Below are 20,102 nucleotides of genomic sequence, written 5' to 3' on the forward strand. Positions count from 1 at the left end.
CAACCGGTGGCATTTCACTTCTTGCCAATAATATCTTAGATATTAATCATATGTCTTAACCAATGCTTGTATGTACAAATGGTTTCACATCTGGCAAACATTTTGCTGAGGATTTTGTCTTAAATCTTTCACAATGTACCTCAAACCAGCCTAGGAAAAGTTGTTACATTATGCTTAGTAAATTTCAGTAGAAACAGCTAAACCTTAAAAAGACCCATCCAATCATGTTAGTTTGTACTATACAGCAGATGTTGGCAATGCATCTCCATGTCAAGTTGGATGCAGACAATGAGAGGATAGAATGTGGTAGCCATTGTACAATTGCTGACTAGATGTATCTTCGTGCCATTAACTTACAGATAAATCATATTTTGTGGACAGACCCTCAGTTCATATTCTGCTGTTGCCACATACTGACATTTCTGTTATTGATATACAATGAAGTGCCAAAGAAACTGGTGTAGGTATGCATATTCAAATACAGAGATATGTAAACAGGCAGAATATGGCACTGCGGTCGGCAGTGCCTATATAAGACAACAAGTGTCTGGCACAGTTGTTAGATCAGTTACTGCTGATACAATGGCAGGTTATGAAGATTTAAGTGAGTTTGAATGTGGGTTTATAGTGCATGAGCAATGGAATACAGCACCTCTGAGGTAGTGATGAAGTAGGGATTTTCCCATACAAACATTTCATGAGTGTACCGTGAATATCAGGAATCCAGTAAAACATCAAATCTCCAACACTTCTGTGGCCAGAAAAAGATCCTGCAAGAATGAGACCAACGATGGCTGAAGAGAATCATTCAACATGACAGAAGTCCAACTCTTTTGCAAATTTCTGTAGATTTCAATGCTGGGCCATCAACAAGTGTCAGTGTGCAAACCATTCAACAAAACACCATCAATATGGGTTTTTGGAGCCGAAGACTCACTCATGTACCCTTGATGACTGCATGACACAAAGCTTTATGCCTCACCTGCGCCTGTCAACACTGACAATTGATTGTTGATGTGTGGAAACATGTTGCCTTGTCGGACAAGTCTCATTTCAAATTGTATTGAGTGGGTGCACATGTACATGAATGGAGACATCTTCATGAATCCATAGACCCTACATGTCAGCAAGGGACTGTTCATGATGATGGAGGCTCTGTAATGGTGTGGTGTGAGTGCAGTTCCTGATATGTCCAGATAAGATTCTGACAGATGACATGTACGTAAGCATCCTGTCTGACCACTTGCATCTATTCATGTCCATTGTGCATTCTGACAGACTTGGGCAATTGCAGCAGAACAATGTGACACCCCACATGTCCAGAATTGCTACAGAGAGGCTCCAGGAGCACTCTTCTGATTTTAAACACTTCCGATGGCCACCAAACATGATCATTATTGAACATATCTGGGATGGTTTGCAATGTGCTGTTCAGAAGAGATCTTCACCCCTGCGTACTCTTACTGATTTATGGACAGCCCTGCAGGATTAATGGTATCAGTTCCCTCCAGCATTACTTCAGGTGTTTGTCGAGTCCATGCCACGTCGTGTAGTTTCACTTCTGTGGGCCCGTGTGGTCCCTACACAGTATCAGGCAGGTATACCAGTTTCTTTGGCTCTTCAGTGTATAAAGAGATTTGTACAGCATGTTTACACTAATCTTGAAATGTTAGTAACAATTTTCCTGAAATATGGATCTTGGTTGTCATTACAAGAAGATGTGAATTACTTGCATTGTGTGGAAGGTCATGTCCTTATTTTTTGCTTTTGCTGCATACAGGAGTATTCATTTAGTGATGTGTACAACACATTTGCACCGTCTGTGTTGAAATATTATTAATGATTTCATTTGAAAGACAGACTTTATGTTGTAATTACAGACTAAGCCGTAGCACAGCCTGAGGTCCAGATTAGGTTGTGTGGTGACAATCTGGTTGAGAGTTTGTGAAGCCACTGAATGTGAAATGTAGATCGTGGTGGCAGATTGATCAGTAGCATAGCCTGGGAGCTAGCTTAGGTTGGAAGGTGATAATTCTGTCATGAGTCGGCGAAGCCAAAGAATGTAAATATTAAATCTAGGTTGTCGTAGAGACTGATCTGTAATGTTGCACAAGGACTAGGTTAGCTTGGAAGGTGACAGTTTGTTTGAGAGTTGACAAAGAAAGCAAATGTGAAAGTGAGATACTGGTTGAGATGACAGACTAATCTGTAGCTATACAAATAAATGTGGATTTGGAGTTGATAATTTCACTTTTCATTAATTCCTGCACTATGTATATCAATAACAGAAACAGAAGGGAGCAGCAAAAGCAGATTATCAAGAACATTGTTAAATTATTTATTACACTGCACTCAAAACAAAAACACCATTACATCAGTGGCTATACAAATCAAGTGTTCCACCATTATACCTTCTCTTGACTGCTCATAACATGTGTTACCAACATATGCTTTGAGCATAGAGCATGTGTGATTTTTCGTAAAGTTTTTCTGTAGGATCTGAAAGTGGTCTCTGAGCCACCTTGTGTAGTGGTGAACACCAGTAACCCAATTGATTTCATGAGATGATGCAGTCTGAGAAGCAATATGTTTACAAGTGTAGGACATATTCATACATGATATATATTTCATTTCAATGTGATATCAGATCAAAGCAAGCAATTCTGTGGCTCATTTGACAAGCTACATTATGCCTCCAGCTCTTCGTAGTCCATAGGGTTACTTCTTGTGCCTGTGTGATATATTATATTTTGGGCTATGGTCTTAAAGAGATCATTTTGGTAGCTTGCTCAGACTATTGTCAGTTCACATGACTCTTATAGAAGTAGCCTAAACAAACAACTATGTTTGTAGATTTGCTAGCCATCACAGGACACTATTTCATCATGACTTGACATGACTTTTTCTGTTGATGTATTTAGATATACTAAAAAAACCAGGTATCGGAAAAAAACCACTAAGAGAAAGTGAAATAAAGGCTATCAGTATTAAAGATAGGGAAAGTTCTGTCAGTCATCTGATGTGATTTATGGAAACTTAAATTAGAGTGGCCAACTGGAAATTTAAAACTGTTTTGATTGTGATACGAATCCAGTATGTTAATTGTTGGGCCATCAGTCTCACTTAGAATAAGACTTCTATTCATTCAGCAAGTATGGGGCACAAGATTAATGCACTGCATAGATATTTCAGTATGGTCTTGAGAAATTTGTCCTATTTTGTGTACGAGGTGCATTCAAGTTCTAACGCCTCCGATTTTTTTTCTAATTAACTACCCACCCAAAATCGATGAAACTGGCATTACTTCTCAACGTAATTGCCCTACAGACATACACATTTTTCACAACGCTGACACCATGATTCCATGGCAGTGGCGAAGGCTTCTTTAGGAGTCTGTTTTGACCACTGGAAAATCGCTGAGGCAATAGCAGCACGGCTGGTGAATGTGCGGCCATGGAGAGTGTCTTTCATTGTTGTAAAAAGCCAAAAGTCACTAGGAGCCAGGTCAGGTGAGTAGGGAGCATGAGGAATCACTTCAAAGTTGTTATCATGAAGAAACTGTTGCGTAACGTTAGCTCGATGTGCGGGTGCGTTGTCTTGATGAAACAGCACACGCGCAGCCCTTCCCGGATGTTTTTGTTGCAGTGCAGGAAGGAATTTGTTCTTCAAAACATTTTCATAGGTTGCACCTGTTACCATAATGCCCTTTGGAACGCAATGGGTAAGGATTACGCCCTCGCTGTCCCAGAACATGGACACCATCATTTTTTCAGCACTGGCGGTTACCCGAAATTTTTTTGGTGGCGGTGAATCTGTGTGCTTCCATTGAGCTGACTGGCACTTTGTTTCTGGATTGAAAAATGGCATCCATGTCTCATCCATTGTCACAACCAATTCATGCTGTCGTTGTGCATCAACATTGCTTGGCAACATGCCACACGGGCAGCCATGTGGTCGTCCGTCAGGATTCGTGGCACCCACCTGGATGACACTTTTCGCATTTTCAGGTCTTCATGCAGGATTGTGTGCACAGAACCCACAGAAATGCCAACTCTGGAGGCAATCTGTTCAACAGTCATTCGGCGATCCCCCAAAACAATTCTCTCCACTTTCTCGATCATGTCGTCAGACCGGCTTGTGCGAGCCCGAGGTTGTTTCGGTTTGTTGTCACACGATGTTCTGCCTTCATTAAACTGTTGCACCCATGAAAACACTTTCGACACATCCATAACTCCATCACCACATGTCTCCTTCAACTGTCAATGAATTTCAATTGGTTTCACACCACGCAAATTCAGAAAACGAATGATTGCACGCTGTTCAAGTAAGGAAAACGTCACAATTTTAAGTATTTAAAACATTTCTCATTCTCGCCGCTGGCGGTAAAATTCCATCTGCTGTACAGTGCTGCCATCTCTGGGACGTATTGACAATGAATGTGGCCTCCTTTTAAAACAATGCGTATGTTTCTATCTCTTTCCAGTCTGGAGAAAAACAATCGGAGGCCTTAGAACTTGAATGCACCTCGTACTTGAAAAACTTTTTTAAATTAGTGTTCCCACAGTGAATAAAACATAGCTGAACAAATATAAATCTTGCAGTGCAACCATATGTGAACACTAACTAGGAAAATGGTTTATTGGAATATTGATGGCTTAGCCTACAATGATGTTTGAGATCCATGATGTTGTCATAGTGTCTAGGCTCCACTTGTCAATACAGTGAAATACTCAAGGATCCTGTCTACCCCTTAGCTGAGTGGTCAGTGCATCTGACTGCCATGCAGAGCACCTGGGTTCAATTTCTGGCTGTGTCGGAGATTTTCTCTGCTCAGAGACTGGGGTTGTGTTGTCCTCATCATCATTGACACACAAGTCGCCCAATGTGGCATCAATTGAAAAGATTTGCAACTCAGCAGCTGAGCTTCCCCAGATGGAGACTCCTGACCATCAGTGCCATACAATCATTTTATTTCACTTCACTCAGGGACACCGAACACATCTGACTGCTGGATTGTTAATATATTCCATTTCATACCCCTATAAAGTGTTACACCCAGGTATTTATATGAGTTGACCAATTGCAATAGTGACTCACTGGTATTACAGTCATAGGATACTAAGTTTTTTTCATTTCGTGAAATGCAAAATTTTACATTTCTGAACATTTAGAGCAAACTGCCAATCACTGCACCACATTGAAATCTTATCAAGATCTGACTGAATATGCCAATGGAGATGGGTAATGAATTCCCTGATTACAAAAAGAATTGCCTAAGGAATGATATTACACAGCCTGACAGAAAAGTGAACCACCAACAAGAAATGGTTGGATGTCAATGAACTTCTCTCTCTCTCTCTCACACACACACACACACACACACACACACACACACACACACACACGCGCGCTATTGGTTGGTAAGTAGATGATTAGAGTCCTCTATGACAGGTATAATGGGCACCAGATTGCATTAGTGCTGTTTTGTGTTTAGAGCTGTTACATGGTCGGGTAGGGCATATATAAGAAACACGGACAGTGTCAAATCTACTTTTACATTTGCACCTATCTCTATAATCTGCAAACCACAGTGAGGAGCATGGCAGAGGGAACATCCCATTCTACCAGTTATTGGGGTTTCTTCCTGTTCTATTCAAGATAGAGCACAAGAAGGATTGTTTGAATGCATAAGAGTCTGCCAGTTCAGTTCCTTCATTATCTCTGTGGTATTCTCCCACAGATTAAACAAAAATGTGGTAATTCATTCTGCCATTCTCTGTATACGTTCAATATCCCCTGTTAGTCCTATCTGGTATGGGTCCCACACACTTGAGCAGTATTCTAGAACCAGTTGCACAAGTGGTTTGTAAGCAATCTCTTTTGTAGACTGATTGCACTTTGCCAGTATTTTAGCAACACACCAAAGTCTACTACCTGCTTTACCATGAGTGAACCTATGTGATGATTCCATTTCATATCCCTAGAAAGTGTTACACCCAGGTATTTGTATGAGTTGGCTGATTGCAGCATCGGTATTATAGTCACAGGAAACTACATTTTTTCTTTTTGTGAAATGCAAAATTTTACATTTCTGAACATGTAGAGCAAGTTGCCAATCTCTGCATCACATTGAAATCTTATCAAGATCTGGCTGAATATTCATGCACCTCCTCTCAGATAGTACTCCATTATAGTTAACTGCATCATCTGCAAAAATCCTGATTTTACTATTAATATTGCCTGCAAGGTCATTAACATACAACATGGACAGTAAGGGCCCCAACACATTTCCCTTGGCTAAAAGGTTCCAACACTCTTCCCTGGGGCACACACAAAGTTACTTCTACATCTGATGATGACTCTCCATGCAAGATAACATGTTGTGTCCTCCCTACCAAAACGTCCTCAGTCACAAGTTTCACTTGATACCCCATATGATCATACTTTTGAGAATAGGTGTAGCTGTGGTAGTGAGTCAGATGCTGCTCAGAAATCAAGAAATACTGCTCGTACCTGATTGCCTCAACCCAAAGTGTTGAGTATGTCATGTGAGAAAAGTGAGAGTTGGGTTTCACATGGTGGCACTGAGGAGGTCATTCCGTTCATTATGTTTGAGGTCAGAATATTCTAAGATTCTACAACAATTTGCTGTCAAGAATATTGGATGGTAATTTTGTGGATCACTTCTACTACCCTTCTTGTAGACAGGTGTGACCTGTGCCTTTTTCGAAGAACTTGTGATGGTTTTTTTATTTGAGGGATCTATGATAGATTTTAGTTAGAAGAGGAGCTAACTCAGCTGCAAAATTGGTATACAATCTGACAGTGGTTACATCAGGGCCTGGAGCTTTTGTTCAGTTTTAATGATTTCAGCTGTTTCTCAACACCACTGTCACTAATACTAATTTCATTCATCTTTTCAGCGGTACAATTATTAATTTGGGGCAGTTCTCATCAGTTTTCCTTTATAAAGGAACATTTCAAAACGGGAGTTTATCATTTCAGCTTTTGCTTTGCTACCTCGAAGTTCAGTCAACAGCCTTTTGATATGACCAGAATTTCTTTGGGTTCTGTGAAAGATCTCTTGATAATATTCTGCTGTGGTAGTCATTGAAGGCACCATGCATTGCTCTCTTGACAGCCAAATGGATTTCATTCAGCATCTCTTTATCTATAGCCATACACTTTATTTTATGCCTGTTATGCAGTAATCTTTGTTGCTTTAGAAGTTTCTTTACAGTGACTGTATGCCATGGAGGTTTCCTGCCATTATGGACCATTCAGTCCAATACTTATCTATCCAGTGCATGGTCTACTATTCTTTTAAACTTGAACCAGGGTTCCACTACATGTCCTTGATTTGTGCTGAAAGTTTCAAGTTACACTTTAAGATATGACACTACTGATTTTTTATCTAGTTTACTGAACATATATACCTTCCTGCTTGTTTTAGTTGTCCTTTTTACTTTGGTAATCACTGTTGCCACACCTGTGTCATGGTTACTGATACCAATTTTGAAATGGACATCCTCAAAGAGTTCAGATGTGTTTGTTGCCATTAGATATAATATATTTCCACCATGAGTGACATTCCTAACTACTTCTTCTAGGTAGCTTTCAGAGAAGGCATTAACAAAGTTTCACAATATGTCTTATCATGCTCACCACTAACAAAATTGTAGTATGACTGGGGAACTTATGTACAAGTAAAATGAGGTTTCTCTAAAGTTTTCAGTTACATCAAAATATGAATCTAGTGGGTAATACAAGGATCCAATTATCATTTTATGCCCACCCCTTATACTAATTCTCAACTAAACAATCTCATGTGCAGCTTTAATTTCTATATCGGTGGATCTGAGTTTTTTGTCTACTACAACAAATACACTATCTCTATTTCCCATTTGCCTATCCTTTAGATACACACTTAAATTTTCCCCAAGAATCTCACTTCTCTTAATTTAAGGTTTCAACCAGTGGAGTGGTCACTGTGAAGAACATGAGGATGCTGTGTACTCTAGTTAGAAAGTGTTATCTGCACCTGCCAGTGTTTGAAATGGGCCTCACTGTGGGCTGCCACTTGACTGACTGGTTGAATTGTGCTATATCAAGCTTCATGTGTGATAGTGCCTCAATGTTGGACTGCATGTGAATGTGAGGGCAGGCCTACTCATCATCCAGGCTCTGGTTGAATTCATCTGATGACCACAATGACTGTGCACTAAACACACTTTAACCTCTACACACCTGCACCTGATATCCAAGAATAAGTATGGACTCCTTGCAACATTCTATGTCATCCTGCAGCTTTGGTCAAAGACAAGCAGCAGCTGGACAAGTGAATCACTGTCCCACATGTAGGCTATCATTAACACATTAGCTGCATTTATAGTGGTGCCATGACTGGGCAGCATGTACTGCTGATGAATGGCGTAACAGTGAGTTCAATAATGACTAATGGTGCTACATTAGCTCAGATGACCATCATTTTCACTGTTTCAATGTTTCAGGGTCGCATGGTGGTGTAACTCCTGGATTCACTGTGTGGGGGCCCATCAGATATGACTTCAGGTCACAGGTGGTAGTGACTGAGGGAATTATGATGGTACAACAGCACATTGTGGACATCCTGTAATCTCATGTGTTACCTCTTGTGCAACATTGTCATGATGCCATTTTTCAACAGGAACCATCTACATATGGCACATGTTTCAGAAGTGTCTGCTTGATGTTAAGGTGCTCCCATGGCCAGCACAATCCATAGATCTGTCCCTTATAGAATGTGTCAGACCAGCTTGGACATCAACTCCCTCTTGGTGCCAGTATCCAGGACTGGATAAATGCTCGCATCCAGGACAGAGGAGGTTATGTCATACTGATAAGCAGGCACATACTGCCAAGTTCTTTGTACATTCGACCCAGCTTTTTTGTCACTGAAATAACATCATATACTTCCCAACCAATGAAGTTTCATTTCATTTCCTCCTCCCCTTCTAGGTGCTTCACTTTTTTTTGTCAGACAGTGAATTAATTGTAGTGATTCAGTTGAGATCAAAGAAAGGAAAGCAATTTGACAGCTAACAGCATCAGAGCACCAAAAAAAGTGTAATAAAAGTGATGTTATGTGTGTTTAAGAATCCTAAATGCCATAAAATTCCTCTGATTAGTATATGGGTGAAACTAAACTTTTCAGCATCTACGATTACTGCTTCAGAATTGAGATCTGTAGTTTCACTTAATGGCTGACGTTATGAAACATTTCTGAACATTATAGTTTGTCATACATAAAGTAATAAGGTTAACATCCATCAGTTTCCAACATTTTGCATGTTTCAAGTTAATATTAATGCAGGATAAAGAATAAAAAATTAGAACTATCCAGTCATCTTGAAGAATTCACCAAAGAACAAAGAAAGACTGTTTATGATCCTGTGTAAAGTAGATTTTGTGTATCTTACCTCTTGGAGTTCGTGCGTCAGGCAAGGTGACCCATAGAGGGAAGACAATGGGTGCCACAAGTAGGTAAGTGACCCGTTTACGTGCTGTGTTTGGCCACGACATATCCAGTGCTTCATTCGCTTCTTCTTCATCCTCATCTACCATCTGAAACACAAGAAAATAATGACATGTAGTATTTGGACTATCATCACATGATTGCTACAAATTTGGTATGCCTCCGGCCACATCTAAATACAATGATGATAATTTTAAGAAAATATAGTTATAATTAACAGAGGGTGGGTGCTCCATTCCTTATGGTATACAGCAGGATAAGATCATGTCACTAATGATACCAGTGGTTATGTACATGATGAAAAAAATATCAGATATATTTGCTTAAGGGAATGTTTACTTGAACATCTCCACTCTCCACCCAGTAGCGTTTCCATTATATTCTGTTTCTGAAAGATATATACTGTGCTGGCAGATAATAAAATTTATCCATCCTTTTTATGTAGTTCATTACTTTGATTATTGCTATTTCTTGTGCCTTTAGATGAAAATTTCAGGTTAATGATAAAAGGAAACATAACACAAAATCAACTATTTTCACAAAATGACATGAAATTTGGTATTTTCCCCGTTTTCATACAAAAATGTCATAAACATAAGGGGATACCAGATTACTAATATGTATACCAGATACAATTTTAATGCTGAAATCAGAATTCAACCTTTATATTGAAGCTGAGAAAAATGATTGTTCATCCCTAGATGTGATGTCAGACGAAAATGAACTTAATTCCAGTAAAAGTTTTATTCACTGATATCACATTTTCTGACAGTTTAACACAACAAACTGTACAGAAACTGGTGCATTTTGAGAGATCTTTAATGCACTTCATCAATTAAAGTACATATTTTTATAATAGAAGGAAACATTCCACGTAGGAAAAATATACCTAAAAACAAAGATGATGTGACTTACCAAATGAAGGTGCTGGCAGGTCGACAGACATACAAATGAACACAAACATACACACAAAATTCAAGCTTTCGCAACAAACTGTTGCCTCATCAGGAAAGAGGGAAGGAGAGGGAAAGACGAAAGGATGTGGGTTTTAAGGGAGAGGGTAAGGAGTCATTCCAGTCCTGGGGGGTGGAAAGACTTACCTTAGGGGGAAAAAAGGACGGGTATACACTCGCACACACACACATATCCATCCGCACATATACAGACACAAGCAGACATATTTAAAGACAAAGAGTTTGGGCAGAGATGTCAGTTGAGGCAGAAGTGCAGAGGCAAAGATGTTGTTGAATGACAGGTGAGGTATGAGGGCTTCCCGTTATCCACCAGGCCTCAATCTCCGCTAATTTCAAGTTGCCGCCACTCATACCTCACCTGTCATTCAACAACATCTTTGCCTCTGCACTTCTGCCTCGACTGACATCTCTGCCCAAACTCTTTGTCTTTAAATATGTCTGCTTGTGTCTGTATATGTGCGGATGGATATGTGTGCGTGTGTGCGAGTGTATACCCGTCCTTTTTTCCCCCTAAGGTAAGTCTTTCCGCTCCCGGTACTGGAATGACTCCTTACCCTCTCCCTTAAAACCCACATCCTTTTGTCTTTCCCTCTCCTTCCCTCTTTCCTGATGAGGCAACAGTTTGTTGCGAAAGCTTGAATTTTGTGTGTATGTTTGTGTTCGTTTGTGTGTCTGTCGACCTGCCAGCACCTTCATTTGGTAAGTCACATCATCTTTGTTTTTAGGTAAAGTACATATTTTCATACATGCAAATATAATTAATACACTTCAGCTGTCAGCTCAGTCAATGAAGACAAAAAAAAAAAAATGTTGACTGTGGGGAAACATTCATATAGTCACAAGTATTTGTACAGTGGTTGAAGGAGGGGGAGAGTTAGCGTAATGAACAGCAGCATACTAAAATTTCTGACAGGTTGGGTCTGGGTGGGGTGGGAGGGACGAGGGGCTGTGTGTCTATGTGTAAAGATCACTTTTTTTACATTTTTCTCTTGAAAACTATGACATCTAGTGAAAATACCTATCAGTATAAAATTAAAGTACATTAAATCTCTTCCAAAAAAGGTCATATTCATTTTTTTTCTCTGGGACTACTAACTTCCACGTTCCAGAGGATGGAAAAATCATAGCTTATAAAAAAAATGTGTTTTAATGGTATAAAATTGATATTTATTATTAAATAAAGTGGGTTAAAAACAAGTATTAAATGTGTGTACCACATCTACCTGCAGTAGAAGTGTGTTAATGGATACATTGTGTTCTGGTGGTATAACAGGCTGGAAAGGCAGGGGTGGTGGTTAGAAGCCTGAGGAAAGGTAGATCACTACATCACAGAAACCAACTACAGGTATTTCATAAAGCTGTGCTGACACTTCCACAGTGTGCTGCATGAATCACTGGCAGTGCATGAGTGGAAATGTCCAGGAGTGTTTATTTTCCACAAAGTGTGTTAACATTACATCGAATACAGATGCAAGGAAAGCATGTGGACAGATTCTACATTAATATCTGCAACCTGTTCTACACTGCTACAGGAGAGATTGATTCTTAGCCATCCTGTATGGCAGTTGTAGCATTCTTCTGGGAAAGGTGACCACTTCCATGATGAGTGCTGCTTGCTTTTCAGTTTACAGACAGACTACACTTCCCAGCATTTCATGTCAATTTCTCTTTTTTAAATAGAGAAAATAAATTTAGTGACCTAGTGTTTATACAGTGGAGTTATTTTCAGTTTATGAAGTAATTGTTAACTGAGGTTTTATGTATAATATGTTCCTATAAACAGTGGATGAGAAGTGCTTAATTTGTAAGTGTGACATTGCCAGTCACCTATATAGTGTTGGTGGGAAAGGGACTGGATTGGTAAATGTGGCATACTGCAGCTTTTTGCCATTGACAGCATATTGTGATGATGATGTTTGGTTTGTGGGGCGCTCAACTGCGTGGTTATCAGCGCCCGTACAATTACCCAATCTTTTCTCAGTCCAATGTTGCCACTTTTCTGGATGATGATGAAATGATGAGGACAGCACAAACACCCAGTCATCTCGAGGCAGGTGAAAATCCCTGACCCCGCCGGGAATCGAACCCGGGACCCCGTGCTCGGGAAGCGAGAACGCTACCGCGAGACCACGAGCGGCGGACGACAGCATATTGTGAAGCCATGTAACAGTGTTGCAGTCAGTAGTGAATTAGTGAATGACCAGAAAGTTACTGCACTTCTCTCACCATTAACTGTGTTACTGGTAGACTTCATAAATCCCTTCCATTCTTTAGTTACTGGCACTTGTAGAGTGGGCTGCAATGAGTGGAGCCCCTTACCACGCATCTACAGTACATCTTCTAAGGTGGGTATCAATAGGTCTGATGGAATGGGAATGATAACATTTCAATCTAGAACACTAATCTGCTGCAAGGCATTCCTCAGCTTTTGTTGAAATATCTTAAGTTCCATAACACCTAGGTAACCTACTTGTGTTACAGAGGTAGGCAATTTAAGCCCCTGAGCCTCCTCAGATGTTGGGAGACCTGAAGCTGGGGGATGTATTTAATACTCTTGAGATGCAAAACATATTCCAGTCATTGATAATGGAGACAATGAAATTGACATTGTTGGCTACATATTGAAAGCATGTTACACTTGGAGCAGTTTCTTCAGCATGGTAGACCACTGACAGCTCCAGAAGTTGAGCTTTTTTACATAGTTGCTCATGTAGCAACTGCAAATAAATACTCACTTAGTAAACTGAAAATAACTCCATTATACAAACACAGGCTCAGTTATTTTGTCTGCTCACATGAAAGAGAGGCAGAAGAGGGGCAGCAGCCTTTTCAGTAGTTGCAGGGGCAACAGTCTGGATGATTGACGGATCTGGCCTTGTAACATTAACCAACACAGCCTTGCTGTTGTGGTACTGCGAACGGCTGAAAGCAAGGGGAAACTACAGTCGTAATTTTTCCCAAGGGCATGACGCTTTACTGTATGGTTAAATGATGATGGCGTCCTCTTGGGTAAAATATTCCGGAGGTAAAATAGTCCCCCATTCGGATCTCCGGGCAGGGACTACTCAAGAGGACGTCGTTATCAGGAGAAAGAAAACTGGCATTCTACGGATCGGAGCGTGGAATGTCAGATCCCTTAATCGGGCAGGTAGGTTAGAAAATTTAAAAATGGAAATGGATAGGTTAAAGTTAGATATAGTGGGAATTAGTGAAGTTCGGTGGCAGGAGGAACAAGACTTCTGGTCAGGTGAATACAGGGTTATAAATACAAAATCAAATAGGGGTAATGCAGGAGTAGGTTTAATAATGAATAAAAAAATAGGAGTGCAGGTAAGCTACTACTAACAGCATTGTGAACGTATTATAGTGGCCAAGATAGACATGAAGCCTATGCCTACCACAGTAGTACAAGTTTATATGCCAACTAGCTCTGCAGATGATGAAGAAATTGAAAAAATGTATGATGAGATAAAAGAAATTATTCAGGTAGTGAAGGGAGACGAAAATTTAATAGTCGTGGGTGACTGGAATTCGACTGTAGGAAAAGGGAGAGAAGGAAACATAGTAGGTGAATATGGATTGGGGGAGAGAAATGAAAGAGGAAGCCGTCTGGTAGAATTTTGCACAGAGCATAACTTAATCATAGCTAACACCTGGTTCAAGAATCATATAAGAAGGTTGTATACATGGAAGAATCCTGGAGATACTAAAAGGTATCAGATAGATTATATAATGGTAAGACAGAGATTTAGGAACCAGGTTTTAAATTGTAAGACATTTCCAGGGGCAGATGTGGACTCTGACCACAATCTATTGGTTATGAACTGTAGATTAAAACTGAAGAAATTGCAAAAAGGTGGGAATTTAAGGAGATGGGACCTGGATAAACTGACTAAACCAGAGGTTGTACAGAGTTTCAGGGACAGCATACGGGAACAAATGACAGGAATGGGGGAAAGAAATACAGTAGAAGAAGAATGGGTAGCTCAGAGGGATGAAGTAGTGAAGGCAGCAGAGGATCAAGTAGGTAAAAAGACGAGGGCTAGTAGAAATCCTTGGGTAACAGAAGAAATATTAAATTTAATTGATGAAAGGAGAAAATATAAAAATGCAGTAAATGAAGCAGGCAAAAAGGAATAAAACGTCTCAAAAATGAGATCGACAGGAAGTGCAAAATGGCTAAGCAGGCATGGCTAGAGGACAAATGTAAGGAAGTAGAGGCTTATCTCACTAGGGGTAAGATAGATACAGCCTACAGGAAAATTAAAGAGACCTTTGGAGAAAAGAGAGCCACTTGTATGAATATCATGAGCTCAGACGGAAACCCAGTTCTAAGCAAAGAGGGGAAAGCAGAAAGGTGGAAGGAGGATATAGGGGGTCTATACAAGGGCGATGTACTTGAGGACAATATTATGGAAATGGGAGAGGATGTAAATGAAGATGAAATGGGAGATACAATATTGCGTGAAGAGTTTGACAGAGCACTGAAAGACCTGAGTCGAAACAAGGCCCCAGGAGTAGACAACATTCCATTGAAACTACTGACGGCCTTTGGTGAGCCAGTCCTGACAAAACTCTACCATCTGGTGAGCAAGATGTACGAGACAGGTGAAATACCCTCAGACTTCAAGAAGAATATAATAATTCCAATCCCAAAGAAAGCAGGTGTTGACAGATGTGAAAGCTACCGAATTATCAGTTTAATAAGTCACAGCTGCAAAATAGTAACATGGATTATTTACAGATGAATGGAAAAACTGGTAGAAGCCAACCTCGGGGAAGATCAGTTTGGATTCCGTAAAAATGTTGGAACATGTGAGGCAATACTGACCTTACGACTTACCTTAGAAGAAAGATTAAGGAAAGGCAAATCTACGTTTCTAGCATTTGTAGACTTAGAGAAAGCTTTTGACAATGTTGACTGGAATACTCTCTCTCAAATTCTAAAGGTGGCAGGGGTAAAATACAGGGAGCGAAAGGCTATTTACAATTTGTACAGAAACCAGATGGCAGTTATAAGAGTCGAGTGACATGAAAGGGAAGCAGTGGTTGGGAAGGGAGTGCGACAGGGTTGTAGCCTCTCCCCGATGTTATTCAATCTGTATATTGAGCAAGCAGTAAAGGAAACAAAAGAAAAATTTGGAGTAGGTATTAAAATCCAGGGAGAAGAAATAAAAACTTTGAGGTTCGTCAATGACATTGTAATTCTCTCAGAGACAGCAAAGGACTTGGAAGAGCAGTTGAACGGAATGGACAGTGTCTTGAAAGGAGGATATAAGATGAACATCAACAAAAGCAAAATGATGATAATGGAATGTAGTCGAATTAAGTCGGGTGATGCTGAGGGAATTAGATTAGGAAATGAGACACTTAAAGTAGTAAAGGAGTTTTGCTATTTGGGAAGCAAAATAACTGATGATGGTCGAAGTAGAGAGGATATAAAATGTAGACTGGCAATGGCAAGGAAAGTATTTCTGAAGAAGAGAAATTTGTTAACATTGAGTATAGATTTAAGTGTCAGGAAGTCGTTTCTGAAAGTATTTGTATGGAGTGTAGCCATGTATGGAAGTGAAACATGGACAATAAATAGTTTGGACAAGAAGAGAATAGAAGCTTTTGAAATGTGGTGCTACAGAAGAATGTTGAAGATTAGGTGGGTAGATCACGTAACTAATGAAGAGGTATTGAATAGAATTGGGGAGAAGAGAAGTTTGTGGCACAACTTGACTAGAAGAAGGGATCGGTTGATAGGACATGTCTGAGGCATCAAGGGATCACAAATTTAGCATTGGAGGGCAGCGTGGAGGGTAAAAATCGTAGAGGGAGACCAAGAGATGAATACACTAAGCAGATTCAGAAGGATGTAGGCTGCAGTAGGTACTGGGAGATGAAGAAGCTTGCACAGGATAGATTAGCATGGAGAGCTGCATCAAACCAGTCTCAGGACTGAAGACCACAACAACAACAACATGAAAGAACTGGATAGGAAATGCTGGGGTGGTATAGTCTGTCTGTAAACTGAAAACTGAGCAGCACTTGTGGTGGAGGAAGTTATCTTTCCCCTAAGAAGGCTACAGCTGCCATACAGGATGACTAAGAATCAGTTTCCCTCTAGTGTTGTATGACAGCCTGCATTACATAGATTCTGTTCATATTAGTTTCTTGTGTTAGTATTATTAGTAATTCATAACTGTATTCCATGTAATGTCAATGCATTCTGTGGGAAATAAACACCCCCAGGCATGTCTATACACTGCATTGCCAATGAACTACCTGTTGAGTCGATAGGTCAAATTGACCATAGACAACATTAATCTTTGGGACTCAGGTCGCTCATCTGAGCTGCCATGTTAATTCAGTCTGTTCTTAAACCTTTTACTGTTTGCACATGTATGATAATTGTTGAAATACATGTATGTGCTGATATTAGTGGGGACAGTTCATTCTGTATACCGCTATTTGTATCCTGTTTCCATACTGGTGACCCCGAAGTTTTTACGTCTTCTGCAACTTCCGCACTGGGTCTTGTAAATCAACAGGTTATCCACACGCCGCCATGGCCACCTCACCCAACGCTTTGTTTGAAGATCTGGTAGCCCAATTATGACCGCCGGACCCCTTCAATCCTTTGCCAACAGCTGGCTCTCCATTACTCCATAGTGATTCGCGATATCCAACCACATTAACCTCAAACTTTGTTGTTCTACAATGGTCAAGTGCTACTCTGTTAACTCAAAAAATGTGTCACTGGACTGTGCTTGCCAATATGTGAAGTGTGAAGTGGATAACATTCAGAACTGTGTACCCTCCGATTGATCTTATAATATTCAAAGCGATCTACATTCGCACATGCACTTTTACTCTCAACGGGCCGCAACAATAGCTACTTTCATGTCGTGTGCAACACCACCATATGTGCAAAATGCACCCAGCCACTATCAATCATGACCTGTTCCAGTTTGCCTCATTTGCAGACTAACGATGGACATTTTTGTGTGCAAAATTCTCTTTGCTCACCCCCCAGACCTGTTGCTCAACTTTTCGACCACGTGGGTTCACATACATCTTTCGGCGTTTTGCCTTCCAGGGGCATATTACCGTACCGCAGTGATCTTCCACAAGTTTCACTGGTAATTTGTAGTCTGACCCCATGAAACGTGTTTTCAATGTGCACAGAGAACTCACACTTTTGTCACACAAGTTACCAACCTCTCCCCCTCCCCTGCCCCCCCCCCCCCCCCCCCACACACACACACACTCGCAGGGGATCCCAGTTATGACTGCTCAGGCCGCTCGCCTATCCCACAGCTATGCCTGTGTATGCCATGACGGCCTTCTGTGTTATTTCTGAGGTGGGCAAATTCAAATCAGTACCTGTAACCTACAGTCCAGTTTATGGGACCCCTACATGTATTGTGCAACCACTTGTTCCCATGGTAGCGACCGTGCCAGCCGCATCATGTTTATGCGACACATCAAAGGCAATGAAAACCCTCATTGCTATGGACGTTCTTGCCTTAACACACCCACACCTACTGTGCTGGCCTGCTGTATGGCCTCTTCTGCCACAGACCAGCTGGTTTTCCAAGGGACACCGAAGCTGCCTTTGTTCTCTCCCCCAGGTCATCTGCCATAGCTGCCACCTTTATATGAAGACAACCCCTTATCATGGTTTGCACTTGTCGAGCATCTTTTCGAGTTGCATCATGTGTCTGACGACAACTCTAAATTCCTGTGTCTTGTCATGCACCTCGGACTTAATTTGCAAACTACTCCACTCACTACTGCCTCCACTGAAGTATGAGTTCACAAAGAAAATGATCATGGAACAACTCGCCTGCTCACACAAGAATTAATCATCAAGATCTCGTATGAGGAACATCTGGAGTACTGAACTCCATCACAACTCTGGCACCGCCTTCGGTTACTTGTGAGTGAGCATACCACTCCAGATGTCACTCTGTGGGCGGTGTGGTCTGCCAAATTGCCTACCGACTTACAGATCCTCCTGCTACTGCACTCCTTTGAGTCAACTGGCTCTTGTCTCTGCATTGCAGACCAACTGTATTCGTTGCTATGACAACACCAACCAGTTCACCACTCACCGCTAGTTGGCACAACTGCTCCTGCTTACTGGCCGTCTGCTGGCAGAGGCAGGGCTCGCTCTGCCTCCATGCCTTCTACATCACCTGGCAGTATCGGCTTGCTCCCCCAACCTTCCGAGCACTCCAGGATTGCCCACACACCATAAGTGCCAGTATACATTCCAGAACAAATCAACGAGGACAAGCCTCCTCCACTGCTGCAGTCACCACCACCACTGCATCCGGCTCATCCATACTGATGGTACCACAAGATTTTTGGCGATAATGCCAAGAAGTGCCGATTACCTTGCCAACTGCAGGACCTAAAAGATGCCAAGTCCTGCAGGGAACTTCACAAATGTCCTCATACATTGCACTCCATCCTCTCGTCCACCCGGCCAAGCGGTCGTTTGTACGTGACTGACATTTCATCATGGCTCGTTTTCCTAGTCGACTCTGGTGCTGACGTGTCTAACGTACCTACATCGATGGCTCCGCCCGTCTTTTCACCGACGAAGTCTCTTCTATGAGCTGTCAATGCATCAATGTTACAAACCTCAGGTTCTGTCAAAGTTACAGTGCACCTATCTCCTTCTCTGTGTTTTCCATGGACCTTCTACATTGCCGACATCAATGAACCAATTTTTGGTATGGATTTTTTGTCCCATTACAAACTCTCTCTGAACGTAGTCCAGGGCTCAGTGCTATACCATCCCACTAACACTCAGAAACTGTGCTTCTGCACTTATGTTCTACTTTCTGTTTCTCTCAAAACATGTGAGTTGGTACGCGAATGCTCGGCCCTCGCAGGTGACATTGTGTCCTGCGTCACTAACCTACTGTCAGAATACGACTCGGCGGCACAACTCCGCCAGGAAATCAATAAGCTGAAACAACAAATAGCACACACTTACAACGAGCTTGTCGTGGCTCATACCTCTCTGCTGAAACTGCAGTCCACAGTCCCACCACCTAATCGTGTTTCTCCAGCAGACAGCAGCTTGGACAATTCAATTCGATTCAATTTATTAGCGTCCTTGTAGTACATCATCAAAGTGACATAGGACTTGTCAATCAGGTTAGTCGAAAAACATTAATTGCGTGTGATGAGTCACATCCGGTCGCCTCTGCATTGCATCCCCCGATGTGCTCGCTGTGTTAACAGCCATATGTGTCAGACAGTGTTTCTAATAACAGTCGCATGCATGATACGACCACATCCACCATGCGGGTAGCCACCCCGCATGTTGATGAACATTCCCCCTCTCTCACGTACCAGCCACATGACTCGGTGACCATCGCTGTTTCACATGCGGTGCCAACACCACTCCCTCGCTGGGTACCAAGTGCAAGGTTGCAGACAGTTGCCACGTATTCTGACCTGCTCCACACTGCGCGCACAGCCACCCTCTCCAAACAAGCACACACCATGCTCATGTACTAGAAATGTGACTTTCATGCTGCCTTTTCCCACTTGCACTAATGGCTATGCCTCGTTGCACCCTACCCGTCCAAACACTTCACGTCAGA

At 41.4% G+C, this 20,102-nt stretch overlaps 1 protein-coding gene across 1 annotated transcript in view; it reads right to left on the reverse strand.

The window, feature by feature from the left end:
• The window catches only part of LOC126188483 (sodium/potassium/calcium exchanger Nckx30C), a 1,432,322-nt gene that overhangs the window by 57,789 nt on the left and 1,354,431 nt on the right, over nt 1-20,102 (reverse strand). The window contains exon 6 of the mRNA XM_049930087.1: nt 9,459-9,603. Within this exon, the coding sequence (XP_049786044.1) occupies nt 9,459-9,603 (145 nt within the window). The remainder of the gene's footprint in view (nt 1-9,458; nt 9,604-20,102) is intronic.

The sequence above is a fragment of the Schistocerca cancellata genome, chromosome 5 (assembly GCF_023864275.1).
Source record: "Schistocerca cancellata isolate TAMUIC-IGC-003103 chromosome 5, iqSchCanc2.1, whole genome shotgun sequence".
Taxonomy (NCBI): Eukaryota; Metazoa; Arthropoda; class Insecta; order Orthoptera; family Acrididae; genus Schistocerca; species Schistocerca cancellata.